Source organism: Cyanidioschyzon merolae, chromosome 10 (genome assembly GCF_000091205.1).
Source record: "Cyanidioschyzon merolae strain 10D DNA, chromosome 10, complete genome".
NCBI lineage: Eukaryota > Rhodophyta > Bangiophyceae > Cyanidiales > Cyanidiaceae > Cyanidioschyzon > Cyanidioschyzon merolae.
In genome coordinates this window covers 531,503-551,892 of record NC_010136.1, presented here as the reverse complement: position 1 = coordinate 551,892, position 20,390 = coordinate 531,503, and the positions used below count along the sequence as shown (strand labels likewise).

The 20,390-nt window shown below is 54.3% G+C and overlaps 7 protein-coding genes across 7 annotated transcripts; 4 read left to right on the top strand and 3 right to left on the bottom strand.

Annotated features, from left to right (window-relative positions):
* Window positions 1-453: 453 nt before the first annotated feature.
* CYME_CMJ203C (similar to transposase) lies at window positions 454-765 on the top strand (the record flags this gene model as incomplete). The annotated part of the gene is made up of 1 exon (XM_005534871.1): window positions 454-765. The coding sequence occupies one exon, from the start codon at window positions 454-456 to the stop codon at window positions 763-765; it is 312 nt and encodes a 103-aa protein (XP_005534928.1).
* Window positions 766-2,166: 1,401 nt separating this feature from the next.
* Window positions 2,167-4,689, top strand: CYME_CMJ202C (similar to chloroplast import-associated channel Toc75; the record flags this gene model as incomplete). Its single annotated transcript, XM_005534870.1, has 1 exon — window positions 2,167-4,689. One exon carries the CDS (start codon window positions 2,167-2,169, stop codon window positions 4,687-4,689), a length of 2,523 nt encoding a protein of 840 aa, XP_005534927.1.
* Window positions 4,690-5,708: 1,019 nt separating this feature from the next.
* Window positions 5,709-6,947, top strand: CYME_CMJ201C (delta 9 acyl-lipid fatty acid desaturase; the record flags this gene model as incomplete). Its single annotated transcript, XM_005534869.1, has 1 exon — window positions 5,709-6,947. The coding sequence occupies one exon, from the start codon at window positions 5,709-5,711 to the stop codon at window positions 6,945-6,947; it is 1,239 nt and encodes a 412-aa protein (XP_005534926.1).
* A 2,921-nt stretch (window positions 6,948-9,868) lies between these two features.
* Window positions 9,869-12,418, bottom strand: CYME_CMJ200C (SWI/SNF related, matrix associated, actin dependent regulator of chromatin, subfamily a; the record flags this gene model as incomplete). The annotated part of the gene is made up of 1 exon (XM_005534868.1): window positions 9,869-12,418. The coding sequence occupies one exon, from the start codon at window positions 12,416-12,418 to the stop codon at window positions 9,869-9,871; it is 2,550 nt and encodes an 849-aa protein (XP_005534925.1).
* Window positions 12,419-13,433: 1,015 nt separating this feature from the next.
* Window positions 13,434-14,348, top strand: CYME_CMJ199C (similar to UMP/CMP kinase; the record flags this gene model as incomplete). Its single annotated transcript, XM_005534867.1, has 1 exon — window positions 13,434-14,348. One exon carries the CDS (start codon window positions 13,434-13,436, stop codon window positions 14,346-14,348), a length of 915 nt encoding a protein of 304 aa, XP_005534924.1.
* Window positions 14,349-15,033: 685 nt separating this feature from the next.
* Window positions 15,034-16,515, bottom strand: CYME_CMJ198C (similar to protoporphyrinogen oxidase HemK; the record flags this gene model as incomplete). The annotated part of the gene is made up of 1 exon (XM_005534866.1): window positions 15,034-16,515. One exon carries the CDS (start codon window positions 16,513-16,515, stop codon window positions 15,034-15,036), a length of 1,482 nt encoding a protein of 493 aa, XP_005534923.1.
* Window positions 16,516-19,045: 2,530 nt separating this feature from the next.
* Window positions 19,046-20,056, bottom strand: CYME_CMJ197C (similar to smooth muscle caldesmon; the record flags this gene model as incomplete). Its single annotated transcript, XM_005534865.1, has 1 exon — window positions 19,046-20,056. The coding sequence occupies one exon, from the start codon at window positions 20,054-20,056 to the stop codon at window positions 19,046-19,048; it is 1,011 nt and encodes a 336-aa protein (XP_005534922.1).
* Window positions 20,057-20,390: the final 334 nt, after the last annotated feature.

The window sequence follows — 20,390 nt, the reverse complement described above, 5'->3', positions numbered from 1 at the left end:
ATTGGTACATGCCCGCGAAAGAACTTGAAGCCTTCATCGCCAGCTTCAGAAAATGAATTGGACGAGTCTGTTATTTTATGATTAGCTGGTGTATAAACAGCCGTTCTTGTGGTCCTCATCCTTAATGTCGTACAAACAGAACAAATCTTATGAATCTCTGTCGGGGGGAATCTCTTCTCGTCGATTGATTCCATTCTGTGAATTCTGCAAGATATCCCATCAAAGAGGCCACAAGATTTGAGATTACCATACCGTCAACGCCAGCAAGGATGATTAGACACGGAATACACAGAGAAAAATGACGAGTTCTGTGTGAGCCTTTCGCGCATAGAACAACACATTTTTCATTTGGTACTGAAACGCAAGCGCGTACAACAGCGGTGCTCGTCTCGCTCGATGAGACTTTATTCTGGAGCAATGGTAGACCTGCATTATATTACTTAAAGTGGGTATATGGCGATTCGTCAAGAGGAGACGAACGACCGCTCGGAACACACCACTCCGAGCAGTGATTCAGTCGTTCGGTCGCTTGGAAATCGCCGATCAGACAGAGTCCTTCAACACCTCATCCTTCGTCGAAGCACTTTATGGCGTCTCCATCCTGCACGCTTCTGTCCTGGTGTTAGACAACGTCGTTGTCCATCACTCGGCAGCGGTCGAGGAGCACGCAACTGCGAATGGCGTTGCGCTGCTCTTCTTGCCGAGTTATTCTCTCTGGCTGAATCCAGTCGAAAGCGTCATCTCTGTTGGCAAACGCAAGTGTGACGCTACCGTGTCCATAGGCTAGTCGTTCGCATTTGTGACAGCAAAAAGATTTAGCACGCCTTGAGAGGTCGCAGAGCTTCGAACTCGAGAAAGTCTCACCGGGTTTCTCGCACCTTGATGCACCTCGACATGCAACGATTCGCAATATTTGCGGACCCTGGTCTATCAGCTGTCCACAAACGTCTGGAACTTTTCGATAAAAACCCCATGCGACAACATAAATGATTTTCGGGACACAGGATGCAATGTGACCTGTGTTTTTCGAGAGCGCTGTTTTGTCCGGATTCGAGCATGATAAAGGCCACGGGGCACACCAACTAGTGGAACGACAGCGTCAGAGCCCGTCTCGACACCCTGAGCGCCGTATTGAGCAGAGTCTGATGCTTTGAATGCTTCTCTCAGAGAGTACATGAGAACGCGCTGGGCAGTCAGCAACAATTTCGGGAATACAAAGGCAAGAAACTCGCCTTCACCAACTGTCTCAATGAGTTGGAAAAGGAAACGACCGATAGGTCGGCTCGTTTCGAAGCAGGTTATAGCGCAAACAGTGCTATAGCCGACAGGAGCTGCACTGCTGCTCTTTCGAAAAGAGCGTACAACGAATGCTGGAATCGATGTTATTCGATACGTTCAGGACAACATATTAGCATCACGAGCACTCGTACGAGTTGAAGCTTGTAGAGCAGCAGCGCATGAGACAGCATCGGAAGCACGCGATATTGCATGGTACGCTAACCGATCGTCATATGGAAAGGCACTCGATATTGAGAAGCACTTTGTGGAATGATCCCAGCAGCCATAATGCGGGTAACCGCTTTCCGAACCAGGAAATCAAAGCGTCAATCGACATCCGGGTTATGTATCGCGCCGTGGAAACTTGCATCGCCTTTGCATCGAGAGAACGCTCCAGGAAATCGTTGAATTTCAGTATTCGCTTCGTCCTGAAACGCTGAAGACTTTCGATGAAACAATATCAGCGACCAGAAGAGAGGCGGTCTCGCATTCCCATCTGGATCAAGGCAATCGTATGGTACGATCCATCAATCCAGAACGTCTGAAGCACCGTATAGAAATGGCTTGAAAGTTTCTCCTGCACCCTTGGTGAACGATCACGACGATCCGCTACTCTACATGACCCTGGACATTTTTGGGATGATTTCCGATCACTCTTCTATGCAAAATGGACTATTCAATCCCTCAATACGCATGAAATTCCCCTAAGCTATACGAAAAGCCCAAACATGAGACCCGTACCGCCAACGACGTCGAGGAACAGCACGTCTCACCAGTCTCAGAGGACAAGTACACCGAGCAGCTGTGCCAGCCAAGGCGCCGCACGCGCCCTGAAGCATTGTATCGCTGAGGATATGTGTTGTTCTCGTGCGACTGGGTCGTAGGGCTATGTGTGTTCTGGGGTTCCTGGCGGGTGATCCGCTTCGTGTAGGGGCTCACGCTCTCAAAATCTGTACGCGATCTATTGCATCACGCGAGCGAAGACGGAACGCACCAAGGAAACAGTTTCCTGCGGATCGTACCGGGCAGCGCTGGCACCGCAGCACCACGTGGTTATCGAAGCGTGGAGAACCTTTGACCTGCTCGTGGCAAAGTCAAATGCTCGACTCGATGGCACGCTCTCGTCGAAAGCGACACCGAAACACCACCAAGCCTGGAGTGAAACGGTCCTGGTGCGGTTCGATCGGTGACCGCACTCTCCGTGGCGGTGGCGGCCGAGGAGGCAACTCCTACGTCGACGGTGTGGCTGGTGGCTTTCCTGACTTGCCCAATCGGGGAAGTTTTCTGCTGTGGCTGACGCTATGCTGGCACACCGTACAGGTGTGGCTGCGTGCTCCGACTGCTCTCGCGCTTAGCGTCCCAACTGCAGCTACAGAAGAAGAAGCCGCCGAAATCTACGCGGAACATCCGAACGATCAGACGAAAGGCCCACTTCGCCAGGTTGTGCTCCGTGGACCCGTTGATCGTCTGCTGCTACCACGTGACCGCCTAGAGCAGGCGGTGAATCGAATCCTTCAGGCTAATCAGAATGCTGACGCGTCCATTGACTACACCGCCATTCGCCGTTCAATCGACAGTTTGAACGCTTTTTATGGCGAGCATGGATACCCGCTTGCGCTTGTACGAAGAGCACCCGATACGCCTATCAAGGATGGTATCCTGGTCCTCGAGGCGTACGAGCCGCTCGTCGCTAGAGTCCTCGTGGAATACGTGGATGCCAACCAGGAGCCGTGCTCAGGTCGGACGCATGCCAGCGTCATTGCCCGGGCCCTGGGCTATGACGGACTCGGTGTTGAGAAGGAAATGCCAGACCACCAGAGACATTCGCGCAAGTCGCGTTCGGCGCAAAAGGCATGTCCACGCAAAGTCCCGTTCCGCTGGACAGAACAACACTTTCAGCGGCTGCAGCAGTTGGGCCTGTTCGAGTCCGTGACAGCGGATGTACGTGTCATTGACGCCGTGACGCCACACGACTCGCCAGCAGCAGAAGGCCAAGTCGCACAAGCAGAACGCTGTGCGGAAATAGGTGACGTTGAACTGACCTTGCGCGTGCGAGAACGACCTTTCCATCGTTTCGAACCCGGCATAACGCTTTCCCGCGGTAAGCTCTATGGAGACCTAACCTTGGAGGATGCAAATGTCGCTGGCCGAGGGATTCGCTTTCAAGCAGATATCCGATCCAAGCCTGATCGATCCGATGACGCAGCCCATATCGTCTTACAGAATCCACGTCTAGGTTCCAAGGCCGGCGGCTACCAGGTGCGTCTCTTCGAATCACGAAGTACGGCGGTAGGAAGTCGTCGCGGGGTAGAGGTTACGTTGATGGCGCCCCAGCTGTGGTCGGCACCCACAGATGAGGCTCGGCGCTCGTCGCGAACCTGGCTGCGACCAGCTGCCTGGCGAAGCGTCATGGAGCGGACCCTGCAGCTATGGAATATCCAGACAGGGGTACTCTGCGAGCAAGTTCGAATGTTTCCATCGGGAATGAATCCGGGTCAGACAGCGTCCTCATCGCTTCCTGCTTCCGCAGACGGTGCGTCAGCGAGACGGAATCGCGATGAATCGACGACTGAAGCGTCCACCGCACGAGAGCGCTCTTTCACGCACCTGGTTCTGAACAGCAGCGCTATCCGTGATACCCGATCGGATCCGCTCCATCCGCAAGCTGGCTACCGTCTTGCACTGCATGCGGCCTACGCGGTTCCAGTGACAACGAGTAATCCAGAATATTCGCGTTTTGGCTTCACCGGCAGTGTGTACAAGAAAATACCACCTATTCGCGGTCTCCTGCGGCGTCGTCGTCGGAAACAAACCGAGCAACCCGAAACATCACACCAGAATCAAGAACAAGACGAAGAGCAGCCTGCCCGCGCCTGCGTTGCTTTGTTGGCTGAAGCACGTGTTTCGAGTGCATCGTTGCCCGAGTCCGAGCGTTATCCCTTCGGAGGATTAGCCACCGTTCGCGGGATGCGTGAGGGATCACTCGGACAGGTAGGCTCGTTTGCGAGAACCTGCGCAGAGTTTCGATACCCGCTCGACAAGCGCCTCGTGTTTGTGGCGTTCACGGACTGGGGATCCGAGATTCAGCCACCTTCGCATCTCGTGCGTTTTCCAAAGTTGTTCCGTCGAGGCGCTCACGGACACCGCCTCGGCACCGTTGTGGATTCGGCCTCAGCTGAGAGCACCAGCTCGGGCGTTGATGCCCCAGCTAGCGCCGGCTCCATTCAGCGGTCTAGCACAGCGTCCGGCGTTATCAGTGTCGGACTAGGGTTGCGTGTGCTCGGCGCTTTGCGCATGGAATGTGGCTGGATACTGGATCGTGCTCCCGGGGGAAGTGGTGGCGGGTTTCCGAACTGGCGCCTCAGTCGCGACGGTTACTGGCACATCGGCCTCGTGGATGTCTCCTACTAGTGACGGGCTCGTTACGACTTGTACGAGTTGGGAACAGTATCTCGAAGTTTACTAGATAAACTGCATCCATTTGGAGCTGATGCTTGGTTTGTGACGTTCGCATGGACCGCGGTTTCACCACCAGGAGCAGCTCGACGGAGAGGGTATGATGCTCTCGTCTTGAGCTTCTTGTGACTCTCGTCAAGTTTCGGGTGGTTCTTCGTATATTCAGGCTTCGCCCTGCGCATAGGCGTAACGGACAGAGACACCACTTTCAGTTGCAGCTTCGACGTGGCTGTCTACGCGGGTGCTGGCGCGGACAACGCCGGCGTCGATGCGAGTCACGAGACGCTCGCTGTTCCAGCCGGACGGAGCTGAAGCGCCCGCTGGTATCCCAGCCCTGGCAGACTAGAAGCGTGTTCGCATTACGGTACGCCTGTTCAGCGAACTCGGGCGTACCCTGGGGCACGCAACTCTACTCGGATAGAGACCCGTTCCAAACAAGCGTGTTTGGGACGTTCGCGCGGCCTGCGTCGACGAGCCGCCTCAACTCCCAAGCACCCCAAATTTATTTGTTTTCAACATGAAGTGGACTGTTAGGTCGTTTAGGTAGACGTAGCGCGGCGCTAAGACGCCAATGCCCTAAAATCCCGTAGCTCTGTCGCGTGCGTTCAGAGCTACGGGATCACCAAGCATGCACGCATCGATCCATGATGACAGAGCGACTGTACGTTTAGGTCGATAATTACCTATTATTACCTTTTCTGTACTTACCATAGATGCGTGCCATTGAGTATCCACAAGCCGTCTACGGCGCCCGATCACCGCATCACCGCGGCATCCCGGAATGCCGCATCCCAGGCGCATTGACCCCAGCGGAGGATTTCCTGTGAATCGCCATGCGCGAAATCGATGGACGCTGCAACGATCCGCTCGAATCGATTTTCGCCAGTAACGCCTCCAGCTCGTGGTGGGGTACTGGCTCTGCGCTTTTCAGCGTGAGCACGAACAAGTAGGTCGTTTAGTAGAAGACGCTGGAGATGATTGATGCTAGAGACGGCACGATCAACTGTTCTCTGCTGGGCGCTGAACAACGATCTGATGGAAACGAGTCGGCTCGTGTCGAACCGCCTCGAGCAGCGACAGCAGCAGACGCTCTTGCGCAGCACCGGATGCGTGCGGTCCGAAATCGAAGCCCCTGCTCCATCGGCCGTCTTGCGTCCTCACCAGCGCTCTGGGCTTTCGCGCTTGTGCACGTCTTCGCCCTGAAAGGCGTGGTTCAGATAGGATTTGGTGTTCAGAGCCGAGCACTCCTGCTGTGTCTCGCGACCTACCTGGTGCGCATGCTGGGGATCACGGTCGGGTACCACCGCTATTTCTCACATCGCTCATTCAAAACTTCACGGCCGTTCCAGTTTGTGTTGGCCTGGCTTGGGGCATCGTCCTGCCAGAAAGGCGTTTTATGGTGGGCGTCGTGGCACCGCCACCACCATCAGCACGCGGATAGCGAAGAGGATGCGCACTCACCCGTCCACTTAGGTTTCTGGTGGAGCCACTTTGGCTGGTTTTTGCTCAGCGATGCGCACACCGAGGTGCTTGCGTCGCTCGTACCCGACCTGATGCAGTATCCGGAGCTCGTATGGCTGGAGAAATGGCACCTTGTTCCGGGTGCGGTTCTTGCCCTTGCGTGCTATTGGCTCTTCGGCGGATACCAGGCCTTTGTGTACGGTTTTCTGGTTTCCACAGTGGCACTCTGGCACGCAACGTTCACCATCAACTCCTTATCGCATATATACGGAAGCCGCCGTTTTATATGCGAGTTCCGTGGCGACTGTAACGCGCGCAACAATCTGTGGCTGGCGCTGATCACGCTCGGCGAAGGGTGGCACAATAATCACCACAGCTTCATGGGCAGTGCTCGGCAGGGCTTTTACTGGTATGAATTCGATCCATCGTATTGGCTTATTCGCCTTCTGGCCCTGCTTCGTGTGGTGAAAAAGGTGCGCGAGCCACCGCTGGAACAATTGGAGCGGAAGCGACTACCAGCGGAGTGTCGCCGATGGGATATCTGTTCGTGTGTCCTCAGGCAATTCTGTACAGAAACGCCTCCTGGGTCCGCACATTTACCGAGAGTTGGACGTAATGCATGCCAGGGATCGGAAAGCGATACGCTGGCTGACGCTTTGCATGTCTTGAAGGCAGCAACCGAGTGGAAAGCGCCCGTAGCACCTGAGCTTCCGCAAATTATCGGCATGTCCTGGCCCGAACACGCTCACTAAAAACTGGCGTAGCATACCGAATCGGATGGGTTGTACGGACCATGACTCGAACGGTATGAGGGCGCAGCGATGCGCAGCAACGAGCAAGCCAAGCACAATATCGCAGGATGAGGCACCGTGTCGCTTCGTGCTCACTAGGCAGATGCCATGTAGAATAATGAAGCTGCAATGCTCGTTGCATTCGTTTGTACCCAGAAATCGCACTGAGGGAGATCAAAGTGTCTCGGCTCAAGCTGGCAATGGCAGCGCCTACCTCTGGACCTGGAAAACAGGAGCAGCAGCAGCAGCAGCAGCAGCAGGGCAGATGCCGCTGCAGTCACAGAGGCGCAGCGGCAGCTCGTCTGGAACCTGGATGGAATACTGTGCTGGTCTCGTAGTGTATCCAGATTCAAGTCGGATATGTATTCAGATATGGTGCGATGCTCAATTCTATTGCAGCAAAAGACTATATGAACATGGAGCCCGCCGCAGTCTATCCGAATCCGATTCGAATATAGATCCAGGTATGGCGCGATGCTCCACTCCATTGTAGAAAAGGCTGCCTAAGCCTGAGGATCGTTCAGCTGCGCACGAAGCAGGGCCTGGCAAGTTCTCGAGCGCATGGCTTGCCCCGCTTGGCGCATCGTTTCGATGGTATCAGATCGATGCCCGGACTCTGGGATGCCCGGGATACACGATTTTCACTGGCGCATAGAGAGGCGACCAGCGCTACAGTCTGCTCCAGACCTTCAAGTTCCGCTTAACCTGGACCAGGCTTCAAATCGGGCTGATGGTTTGCTCGAACGAGTCTACAGGTGCCGAGCCTGTTGTGCGCGCCCGCTCTGACATCTGGATCAATGCTGCGGACGCGGTAGGAGACGAAACGGCTATGTAGCACGTTTTTGAGTGTCAGCTCGAGGTCGAAATGAGCGATGCTAAGAGGTACACAGGTTCGTGCCAGTGGTCCGCCTGAGGTTTATCCACGGATCACGGACAGCGTTGTGTGGAGCAACATCTAGGCATCTCGCGGTTTATCCAGACCTCCAGTGCACATCGAGGCATTTCTAATGGTGGAGGATGGATTCCTCGAAAGGCGCTACGCGCTTCTACGTACGCATTTGCGTGTCACTGGCTTCAGACAGGAACGCGTACCCGCTGCGAGTAGAGCCTTCATCACTGCAGCCTTTTCCATCCTTGTTAGAGTCAATTGCAAACGGACAACCAAAACATACGTTTTCGAATATGTTTGAGTCTCTTTCCGTTATCATCAACGCCAGCCTTGTCGGATTTTCTCCACGATTATGTCCAATACCGCTCAGATATTTAAGGATTTCAACACACCTACTCTCATTTCCAATGTGGATCCATCGTCGCCACTCGAGCGACTCTCATGGCAGCATAGAGTCCCGATTTCGTGGCTTCTGGCAGTTGTCGACTTGTTTGATGCACATGCAGAAGCCGAGATCTATGTTTCGCTTAGCATGTTCATTTTCTTCGCATACGGGTGCGGTGCGCCCTTCGCAGCCACAATACTTGACTGTGGTTAGGTTTTCCAGTGTGCCTGCGAGATTTCCTCACCGTTCTGGTCCTGCTCTGAGTGTCGCCCTGTGGAGCGTCTACGCCTGATTCGTCGCTCGCTACATGCCCCTGACGGGTACAGAAGCCTCCCGTTGATACCGTTTTCCGGTTCCGGGCCTCGTGGAGCACCCTTCAACGGTGGGATTGTTTCGGGCGACTCCCAGGTGAGTAAGCTGTCCCATTCGATCGAGGACCTGTGGCGCACGGTATCATCCGTAACCAAACGAGCATCGGCAGGGGAATCCAGGCTCGAGAACAAGTCCGAAAATTTCGCTTCGCGTCTGCTCGCTTCTTGCAAAGCAGTGACGCACGCTCCGCTGGAAGCGATCTCCGCAATGACCCAAGTCCGCGACCTATCTTCATGAAACCAGAAGGACAGCAGCCTCTGGGTGCATGTGCGGCAATAAGTATCATGGTGCTGGCGAATGCCGTGTCCCCGATGAACACAAACACAGGGCAGAGGTCTCTTAAACGAAACGGATTATTGAAGGGTGTATGTTGCGGGGCAGGGGCTTTCGGAATGCTCTTGAGAACAAGTTGTCAAGGGACGACATCGAGTATTTTTTCCTCATCGATGCGCTGAAACCGAAGCAGAATCGAAACGTTCAAAAGTGCGTCATTTGGGCATGCTACGCGCGAGAAAAGCCGAAGAATCAAGATCCGCACATACATAAAGTGCATAACCATATCGATCGTTTTAGGAACCCTGGCTCGAGCACGTCGCAAACCATTTTGATAACCGTGATGTCTCGCATTCTGATGCAAATCGTCGAATTCCACCACTCCGGAAACACGACCAGAACAATTCTAAAACCATATATGGATCCTTGACCCCTTATGCATGCACGTTGAATAACGAGCCCGCTCATCCAAACCAAGTGTGACATGACCGAAATCCAAGCATACTCCAAGTACGTCAGTCTTCCGTTTGTATGAACCGTCGCTGTAGAGGCGTGACGCCTGCGACCTCGCACGCGTGATCATCAGCGGAGCCAGGGGTTTGCTCCATAAACCGAGAAGCGCACGCCCGGAGCATACGAAACTCGACCACGTGGTACACAGAAGCATCTTCAGAAGCGCTGAGCTGGCTCATGTCTGTATACGGATAGCGCTGGCGTAACCAGCGAAATCCGACTGGATGCATCGATCCTCTACCATACGAACGAAGAGCAGCGCAGTCGTTTCAGACATATTTGCAGCGACATGCGATTTTTACGACGACGCTCACACGCTGGAACGGGTACGCAACATAGAGCGCAGCGCAGGTCTTTGACGGTCATCCCGCGCCCTTGAGTCGTCGGTTCCTGCACTTGCTACCCGCAAACACAAATACACAGAAAGAGCGAGCGAAAGACAAAAAGGGGTCATTGAAAGAGTTTCGATTCGCCACCGGACTCGAAAATCTGGTAACCGCGACCCTGGGCGATCTGACGCCGAAACACAACTGCATCTGTCTTCGTCTGGATACCATCAGCGTCGGTCGTCTCGCTCAGGTTCAGAGGAGCTGCCTCATTCGCGTCCATAGCTGCGCGTTTCCGACGACACGAGCGACTCGTTTGCGATGCTTGCGTGGATGCTGATTCCTGCAAAGGTAGCGATTCGGCATCCGCATGCGACTCGGCCTCCTGATCGATCATTTCCTCCCGATCCATCAACGCATCGAGGTCTGCGTCGGTGATCTGACCTCCATTGCCGTACTCAGCCTCGGCCGGGACAAAGTTCACCAGCTCTTCCAAAATCCGCTCTACTTGTTCCTTGGACGCGATGGTATCCAGGTCGAGAAGGTTCTCCTCCAGTGCGCTCAGTTTCTGCACCAATGCTTCATCAAAACTGGATACCGTCTGGCTGGGATTTCGATTCTCATCGGGAGTCGTCGATGGACCTGCGTTCGACGCTGACGGCGCGGACGGTGCCTGCAGCGACGCATGGGTTGCATCGCAGTAAAAGTGACCGCGGGTCACAACGAGCCGCTCAAGCTTACGCTTCTCTACAGCTCGGTTCAGCATGCGCTCCTCGACTGAGTTGGGTGTGACCAGACGATACACGTGCACCGGTTTGCGTTGGCCAATTCGATGGCAACGGTCCATGGCCTGCAGGTCCATTTGCGGGTTCGGGTCGCTGTCGTAGAAGATCACCGTGTCGGCGGCTTGGAGGTTGAGTCCAAGTCCACCGGCTCGTGTGCTCATTAAGAAAATGAAGATCTCCGAATCGGGAGAGTTGAACGCCTCCATCTGCCGAATGCGATCCTCAAATTTCACCGAACCATCGATGCGAGCGTATTTGTGGCCACGCAGTTGCAGATAATCTTCCAGAATATTGAGCATCGAGGTGAACTGTGAATAAAGTAGCACTTTGTGGCCTCGCGCTCGAAGACGAGGTAGCAGGCGATCAGCCAGGGCCAGCTTCCCAGCTGCGTGAACGAGTCGCTCATCAGTGATCGGGTAGGCGCCATCAGTGAAGTTCTCCTCGGGCTCAGCGATCAGGTACGGATGGCAGCATACTTTGCGCAACTGCATGAACTTGTTGCGCAAGGTGAGCGGGCGCGTATATTCGCGACCATAGCGGGCGTTCAAAAGCTCATGGATCCTATCCTGCATGATAGCCATGTAGTACTCTCGCTGCAGGGCGCTTAACGGAGCGAACAAGTAGATTTCGCGTTTCTTCGGCATTTTTTTCTCCACATCGCTTTTTAGTCTGCGAAGCATGAATGGACGCAGGATCATATGCAGCTTCGACACGATGGCGTCCTCTTGTTGTCTTTCGAGGGCACCAGCCGCGATATCATTCCCAAAATCGAACCATTCTCGGAAGAGCTCAACTGAGTCGAAAATGTCAGGCATTAGAAAGTGGAGCAGCGACCACAGTTCATCCAGGTTGTTCTGCAGCGGTGTGCCGGTTATCAACAAGCGATTCGCTGAAGTGTAACTTTGGAGCTCTCGCAGCAGCTGGCAGTCCATGTTTTTGATACGATGACCTTCATCGATAATGATGTATGCCCAGTGATATTTGCTGAGGTAGACTCGATCGCGCATGACGATTTCGTAGCTGGTAATGACGACGGGCATGTTTGATGCACCGTTGCGTGTACTCAGGTGCCGTTTGCGAAGTAACTGGCGTTCGCTCTTCGTCCCGTGATAAAGCAGGGCGTACACACTGGGCGCAAAGCGTTGGAATTCGGAAATCCAGTTCGGCAGTACAGTCAGGGGTCCTACAATAAGGAAGGGGCCTTGAACCCCCATTTCACGGAGATGGCAGATCAAAGCAATACACTGAATCGTCTTCCCCAACCCCATTTCATCTGCTAGGATACCATTGATGCCATTTTCATAGAGAGAAACCAACCACTCGAGGCCGGCGAGCTGGTAATCTCGGAGAACACCGCCGGTAAATTCTTGCAACTGCAACGCGCCGGCATCCCGCGCTTCCGTCCGACGCACGTCAACCTGCTCTCTGTCTGCAGTTTCAACGAGTGTTTTTAGTTTCTTCTCGCCTGCGGTGCTTCCGGGCTTGCTCGAGCGCTCGTTGTGAGGGGTGCTGGTCTGCTGATGCGCGCGCCGCCGATACTGTTCCTGCTGTTGCCGAATCTGTTCTGAAAGTACACTGGTATACAGAGTGGCAGCTTTTAGCAGCCTCTCCAGATGCTCATACCTTCGGCGTTTTACGGCTTGCGTGGCGCTGTTGGTGCCGGCCTCGAGATCGCCCTGGTCCGTTACCGAACAGTCTCCCGTGTCGCCGCCGCCGTTGTCTCTTTCAGAGCACTCGCCTACGGGATATGACGCCACCAGTCCGTCTTCCGTTAATGAGACCTGATCTTGTTCACTCCGCTTGACAAGAACGTCGTCTTCCTTGCGTGACTCGTCTCTGCCGCTGTCGACGGAGTCTCCGGTACGCGCAGTCTTCTCAACGTCAACCATGGTGAAACCTAACGCTAGTGCCCCCGTTTCGCGCTTCCTGGCAGTCCACAAGAGCTATGTACGCTGTCAACAGCTCCTCTGGGTACCGAAGTGCGAGGAAAACTAGAATTTGGAGCCTCCCCCAAAACAGGCATGCAAGTCTGACAACAACGCTAGAGGCGCTCGAACGCTGCTCCAGCCTTGCTTGCCGATACCGATAGAAAACCCGCCAAATGTACAGCTCGTTACCAATGCGTGCGTGCGTGCGTGCGTGCGTGCGTGCGTGCGTGCAACGCACGGATCATGCCGGAGCGACTGCCGTGCAGCCTGCGCTATGATGATCATGGATTTCTTCAATAACTTCAGCATTAATTGGAGAAGCGTTTACTTGCCTAACTCGGGTGTACATACTGAGGTTTAGGTCTGCTACGACTGTGATCAGCATCAGCATTTTGGGGGATTTTTTGTGACTTATTCCTTTTCATCGCTCTCATGTGTCCTGCTCGAAACACGCCGGTCTTTCCTCTGCCTCCAGATCCATCGTTCGCAATCTGAAAGAAAAAAGAATGCAAAGGCTCGCGTTCATGGCAATTAGAAGAGATCCGAACTCTAGCGTATACTGTTGTGTTCGCTGATTCAATCCGCTCCAATTTCATCGAACAAGATTGTCATGCACGGACAACGCATGTACCGCTATTCGGTGGCAATGCTTCTTTGTATCGGATAAGGTCACAGAATCCATTTCGAGTCGCTACGATGACGGGCAAGCGCTGCTGATTATCAGAGAGGAAATCTGTGCTCCTTCAAAAGCGCTACATCACTGTGGCGATACATGATGCTTCCAGCGAGAAGCCTGTGCAACATGGAAACGATCCTCGTACGAATTTACGCTCAGCGTCCGATCGGATGCTCTTAAGCGTACATCGAACAAATGGATTTCTTCCAAATGGATCGACAGTGTCCGTCGAATAAGCACCCCGTATAGCTCTGAGCATCCCAATCGCCACCACCAAGGCATGCGTCTAAGATACAGGCAATGCAGAGCAGGCAGTGCGAGTGTGCTCCACTGCACGCTCGCATTGCCTTTGTGCCGTTGAACGGAGCATTTCATGGGATGCTTCGGCGTAAACCGGTGCCAGGAGGCCAGCAAAACCTACCGATCACGCGCTTTGGAGTAGATCACCCGTTGCCCCCAGCAAACTACCTCAGCCGGCCTGCAACTAGGCTCTCGCAGAGCGAGTCTCGTAGAGCGCTCGGTGCTGTTGCAGTTCCAGGACAAGAGTTGCCGTTTGGCGCGTTCCCCATGACTTGCGCCCAGTCTCTGAGACTTTTATTCCTGCTCGGAGCGCCAGGGGCAGGGAAGAGCACCCTTGCGAAGAAGCTCTCTGAGCTGCACAATTGGCGACACTTAAACGTCGGTGACCTACTCCGCGAAGCTGCCTCCGGCACAAGTCCACTGGTGACGGCTGACCAGTCGCGAGAACTGGAGAATCTGCTGCTCGTCGGTGATCGCATCGCTCCCAGCGAGATCACAGCAACGCTGCTGAACAGCGCTTTGGAACGCTGTTGGAGCACGTCGACAAGCTCAGACCAGCGGACGGTTATCGTCGATGGGTTCCCCAGAAACCACGAGAATTGGCAGGCCTTCGAAACGAGCGTTCAGCGGACCCTCACCGCGTATCCGTGCTTCGTGCTCCTTTGGTTAGACCTGCCTTTCAGCGTAGCACTGCGGCGCGCTCAGCAACGCCATCGCAACGATGACCTCACGCCAACGCTCAAACGACGCTTTAAGGTATACGTGCAGGAGACGCTGCCGCTTCGCCAACGACTTCCAGCAGATCGCCAGTATTGCGTATCTGCGGACCAGCCTGTCGATCACATCGTCACATCCGTACAGCGTTTGCTTCGAGAAGCAGGCTTCCTCGCCAGTAACTGGTCGTCCTGTCCTTGAGCGCAGAAGCGCACGCGCGAAGACTCCCGCTTGCGTGAGCGAAACCTCCGCGACATGCAGCGACGGCTTTCGAACCGTCTTGTTCTGGGTATATCGAATGCGAATCATACGCTATTGCTGAGCGAGACGCAGGCTCCAAGCACCTTTTGCTGGCGAGATAACGGCCTTCGTGGGGAATACAGCGCCAGACGCAGAGATGCGCTCTGGGTCCAGGCATTCTCGCCGCCGCCGCCGCCGCCGCCGCGGCTTTCCACGAGTATTTGCAAAACCTTCATGCAAAGATGATGCCGAATCAGGAGCTGAAGCCGAGCTTTCTGGTGTATGCTGCTGAGCGTGGCAGCTGCAGGGCGATTTCGAGAGCGTCTACGCAACAGCAGGTCTCGTCTAGGAACTGTGGAGTCATCGGCGTGTTCAAGCGCAGGGCGACCACATGCTTCATGATACTGTTCAAGGGCTCTGATTCGGGCTCTGAATCGAGCGCTAGCAATTTCCCCAACGTTGATGTTACGGGATGCTTGTCTGCTCAGGAAAGAACAACCAACAGGGCCAATCCTTGTGCGTTAGCGAGCTCATTGCCGAGGTATCGTGCAGGCTGGGTCGCACAGCAAGCTGCCTGCACAGGGGGCACGCTAGTGCCGTGTTCGCGCGCTGCGACCCACCAGCCTGCGTAATGGAGGCCAGGCACTCAACGTGGCCGTCGGATGTGCACAAAGCGCTCATGCCCCGAAAGATCCCGCTTCACATCGACTAGTTCCAACGTAACGGAAGAAGCAGCACTCGCAGTCGCTGCGAGCAATGAAGCAATCTTTGGCGGTTGCGAGGGGTCCACCTCCATCCACAGCTCACCGCCAGGCGCCAGCAAACTGGGCGCTTCAGCACACGCTTTCAAAATCGCTCGGATGATACGCATGCCATCTTCATCAAGACCCGATAACGCTGCAGGGTCTTCAAAGTCGCGAATCTCTGGCGCAAGCGTCGCCATGTCACCAGGCAATACATAGGGTGGATTCGATACAATGAGGTCGTAGGTGAACTCGTGTTCACCGCTATCGCGCATCGCTCGAGCTTGCGTCAGCAAATCCGACTTGAATGTCTGAATATCGCACCGAAGGATACGCAGGAATGGATGCAGCGTCTCCGCATCGCCGCGCTCTGCGTAGAGCGCAACACCAAGGCGACGTGCATTCTCCGCGGTTATCCAAACCGCAGTTTCATTGGGATCAATGGCAACTGCAGCTACATTCGTGTTCCGCAGACTCGCCAACAACGCGAGCACAATCGCTCCACTGCCGCACCCAATATCCAAAAGGCGCAGGGATTCACCTGCTCGTGCGCGTTGGGCCCAGTCGCTGCGCAGCACATGCTCCACGAGCTCCTCGGTTTCGGGTCGCGGGATCAGAACAGGAGGCTGTAGAAGCAACTCGATGCAGTGGAATGCCCACGAACCACATATGTATTGGACGGGCTCTCGCGAAAGCCTACGAATACAAAGCTCTCGATACTCGGCCCGAATAGCGTCGCGTAGTGTCTCTACCCAATGCATCGCTGGATGTTGCTCCTCTCGCACTGTCTGGCGCGCAGGCGAAAACTTCCCCGAAGCATTCACAGCAGCTCTGAACGCTGGAAGGGTCAATGGCGGCGGAATCAGAAGAACATCCAGCCAGTCGCGCTGAGAAGCGTCAAGTCCGAGCGCTGCATACCTCTGGTGCTGGTATCGCAGCTGCCGCAGCTGCTTCAGCTGGTGCTGCATCTGAACACTGGACTGTGCCCGTCTCAGCGCTTCCATGAAGAGGTACTCAGCCGACAAGTCTGGTTCTGGCACAACAGCGAGCACCTCTCGTTTCACATACTGAAGCAGCGCTCGGGGTGTGTCTTGCGGCCACTGCACCAGCGGTGGTGCCAACCGCGACGCCCCCGCAGCTACGAGTCCCGCTCCAGCCGCCTCCGCGCTCGTCTGCACCAGCTCTGGAACGTCTTGACTAGCCTGCAGTCGCTGATGTGACTCCTGCTGACGAACACACCCCAGTGGCCGCAGGGGTGTCAAAGGAGTTCTGCTCGAGCGGCAGCGCCTTACAAAGACGCACTCGTCTATGGTTCGTGTCCAGCGCGCACAGCAGCGGAGACAACCGGGAACCCTAAGCACACCAGAAAAAGCCGCCAACGGCATCGGGATACGAGTTCCAGTAGAAGACACCCGAAAAGTCAACGCAAGCCACACCACATCGTCGATACCTAGAAGACCACGATACCCTGTCCAAGAGTCGGAGCGCTCTGACTTGCCACTTTCGCAAAGGCGAGCGTGTTGACGACAACCTTACGCCGTTAGGTCGCTTTCCGGAGTGCCGTGCGCTTCTTTGCTCTTCAGCGGCGCATAGCCGGCTGGGTATTTGGATCCCGTAAGAGCGTATTTTCTCCGTTTCACGCTTTATGTGTGCTCGTATACCGATGCAGTCGTTACGGAAGCAGGGTTGTGCTCGTTAGTCAGTGTATCGCTCGTTTCTCCTTACAGTCGTTTCGGAGGCATATTTGAGCTGCTCGGGTCATGAGGCACTCGTGCTCACTGAATGTGGGATCAAGAGTAAGTAGCGGGACGCATCGGCGGGTATCACTTGCTTTAGGCGACTGCTCTATACGATCGGTAAAATGATAAACGTTTGACGTCGATAGATAGTAAATATATCTATCCACGCGCAGACGCCTCCCAGCCTTTTTCCGACCGGGTGACTGCCGCCAGCTTCCATTCATCCGTGTACACTTCGAGAGCTTTAGAGGGTGCCCCATTAAGTCGGATCACCTTAGTTCCGCGGGTTTTGTCTCCAGCACCGCACATCGTCTGACACTGATGGCCCCGTTGTAGTCTCCGCATATAAACTCCTTGCGTTTGTTGTATCTGGTGGAACTCTCCGATGCGAGGAGCCGTCGAGCACGTGCTCTCCGTGCCATTTGGTGCTCTCTCGGCTCTCTGTGCTTTTCTTTCGCCGAAGCGCCCCGCAGCCTGCCTTCCGTCTTGAGCTTCAAAAGTGTACAGCCCAGGTCATTCCTTATTTTTCAAAATGAAAGTTATTGTTTACACCCAAAGGTGAGAACATTTCCGGAGCGTAGAGGTATTGCAGAAGAAAACGAAATGTGCTCCAGTGTGTCACCGCGTGCGGAACGCTTCCGCGGTTCGTTCAGTGGATTGATCATTACGTTTCATGATAGAAGACAGTTCTCCCGTGGGATCGAAGCCAGGAGAGTACGGAGGAATGAACGGCAGTTCTATCTCGATTGCGTTGGCAAAAGCCCAAACGCAATGGCAATGGTGAAATACTGCCTTGTTCAATAGGCGGACGTTGCCAGACTTGAGCGAAAAGTCTTCTATGATTCGACGAAGAGGGTGCTATTGTATGAGCCATCTCAACTTGCGAAACTGAGGCCTCGACATGAATCCATTGCAGCTAGGAAAGATGATGACGTCTTAGTTCTCTTCGAATTCGATCGTATATGCAACCGGTGCCCTCAGCGAATGCACATGTACGCTCCGACCATTCCGTTCGAGGAAAGTCTCATCGACCAAAAAAACATACCGAGCTTCTTCTGCTTTAGACGGATAGCGACGTTCTAGGAACCCTTTCGTAGATGCGATTTCGGTCGGATATGGCATTGCGTGAACTTGGACTCTTTTCTGGGACTGTATCCCTGTGTTATCACCACGACATGAATAAGCTGTTGAGACGCAGGGACGCTCGTGGCGTCTATTATCGTCGCTTGTGCTTTCTTTATGGTGATAAGCAGGTCGTGTTTTCTACCATTGTCCGCATGCAGTCTTTAAGACCATCGGTTTTTCGAGCGGAGTGCATCTACGTCTTTCGTTCAGTGTTCCTCAAGCATCAGAGTACTGAGGTATGACTGACCCAAAGGAGCAATGCAAACCTCGTAACACTTTTCAGTAGAATATACTTACCCTCCACGCAATTCGTCTTCTATCTATCGATTACATTCGATATCGTTCTTGGTCTCATGCAATACACTGCGCCAAAAGGCATTTGACTGCAGTCAGCGTGGATGAAATAGAATAGCGTTGAAAGGTTCTAAAGACCCGGGGCGCGTTCGTGGTCAGTACTTACCTGAAAGAAGACGATTTCGATAGGAGCTCTGTTGCTCAACCGTGAAATCGTTTACTACCCATCATCATATCATGCTTGCGTACACCGTCGTTCTGGGTAAATGAATGTAGAACGACATTCTGGCCAGTGCCATACATACTTGCCAGCGAGATACACAGGCAATTCACCTCCTGGACGGTTTACATATTATCTTGTCTACCTGGACTCGGTATGGTGTAATCGACAATCGATCATAGGCACCTGTGATGGAATTTCCCGAGCGGCACAGGGCACTCAAAATAAATATCTGGTGTGGCACCTGCCGCAGATGCTTCGAATACCTTGTCCTTTTTGCTGTTCTCCAAACAGACCCAGTAAACATGGCAGATACGTGATGCAATCAAGTCCGCAGAATCTATACGCTTACATGCGGTTACCTTTAGAATCCCATTCTCGGTTACGAGTCAGGCAACAACAAAGGGCGTGCGCTTCCTCCTCTGAATCCATTGCTTGGAGCTGAACGCGCCCATGAAACCCATCGTCCGAGCGTCTGCCATGCAGGCAGCAGCAGCAGCAGCAGCCTCAGCTGACACGGTTCGTCGACGCCACCTCTCAACGCTCAGTTGTGGACGAGCTCGGCATTGACATTTGCTGTGGTGCGTGCTGAGATTTCCGCAAAAACATCGGCATATCTTCCTCCTGACGAAATGCGACCCATTCTACGTAAACCGTGTCGGCCGAAGACGCCTTGTCGGGTGCGGAGCCTCCACAATACCCACCTGTGCTTTGAGGCCGATAGCCGCGGAACCAGCGCATGACGCTCGTCTTCAACGCCGGATGCTGACGTTGAGCCCTGGCTTGCCTCTTGAGTGCTGAGTCTTTCTCGTCCGCCAGTGCCAACAGATGCTCAAGCTCAAGTCGATTTGCTGGTTCGGTGACTTGCAGCGCCTCTGCGAGGCGTTCCTCTTGACTCAACGCTCCAGAGTGCGGCGTCTGCTCAGCACGGCGGCGCTGACGTTCCTGCTGACGCTGTGCCTTCGTAGCAGCGCGTTCCTCAAGCAAGCGCGCTGTCTCTTCGGATGCCGCCTTGGTGGTTCGGCGGAGGCTCTCACGGGACACAGACCATTCAGAGCTATCGGGTGTAGCTTTTGGAGAGCTGTACAGGGCATCCAAATCCGATTGCGTAGTTGAACGACTGCGGCTACTGCGAGGACGCTTCGAACTTTCCCGCTCCTTCAAAGCGGGGTCCTCGTACTTCCCAAAGCGATAGCGCTTCTTGCGTACCTTGAGTCGTTCAAGGCGTTCCCGCTCCTTCAAGATGGCTTCTTGTTCCTCATCGATTTCTTCTGTCGTACCCTTAGTATTCGAGTCTGTAGGTAGTGGGTTCACTTCTGCAGCCTCCTCTGTTGAGCTGATCGCGTCATCCGCGGAAGACAGTTCCGAGGCCTCTGACACCGCGAAATCATCGTCCTCCTCCGTTGAGCTATCAATAGACGCCGCTTGCTTCCAGAACAGGTCATCTGCTTCGAGTTCTTCGCCTATTAGTTGGTGAAGACGCTGACCTCGGGTGGAGCGCGAGGGCAGTACCCGGCGATTACTTGCTGCAGCTGTGTCTTGCTCCATGGAGCCCGAAACTGGGCAGAAGGTGCCAAACTAGATCTGAAACAGACCCCAGGCGCACATTCGCAGATCAAAAAAAGCACAGTTTCGAGCAACGACTTTCTAGGGTCACGTCAGTAAAACCGCCGTTTATCCAGTTGAGAACGAATTGTCGGTACGCTGCATTGTACGACCCAGAGGCAACTGCGCACTGTGCCGTCGCTGGCGGTAGTAGTTTCAGTGATACAAGGCTCTGTTCAACGAGTTCAGCAAGATTTCGCACCGGAGCTACTGCCAGCTTGAGGATCAGTGGCGTGCAGGGTCCGTGATCTACCTTTTTTTTGCGTCCGGAACAGGG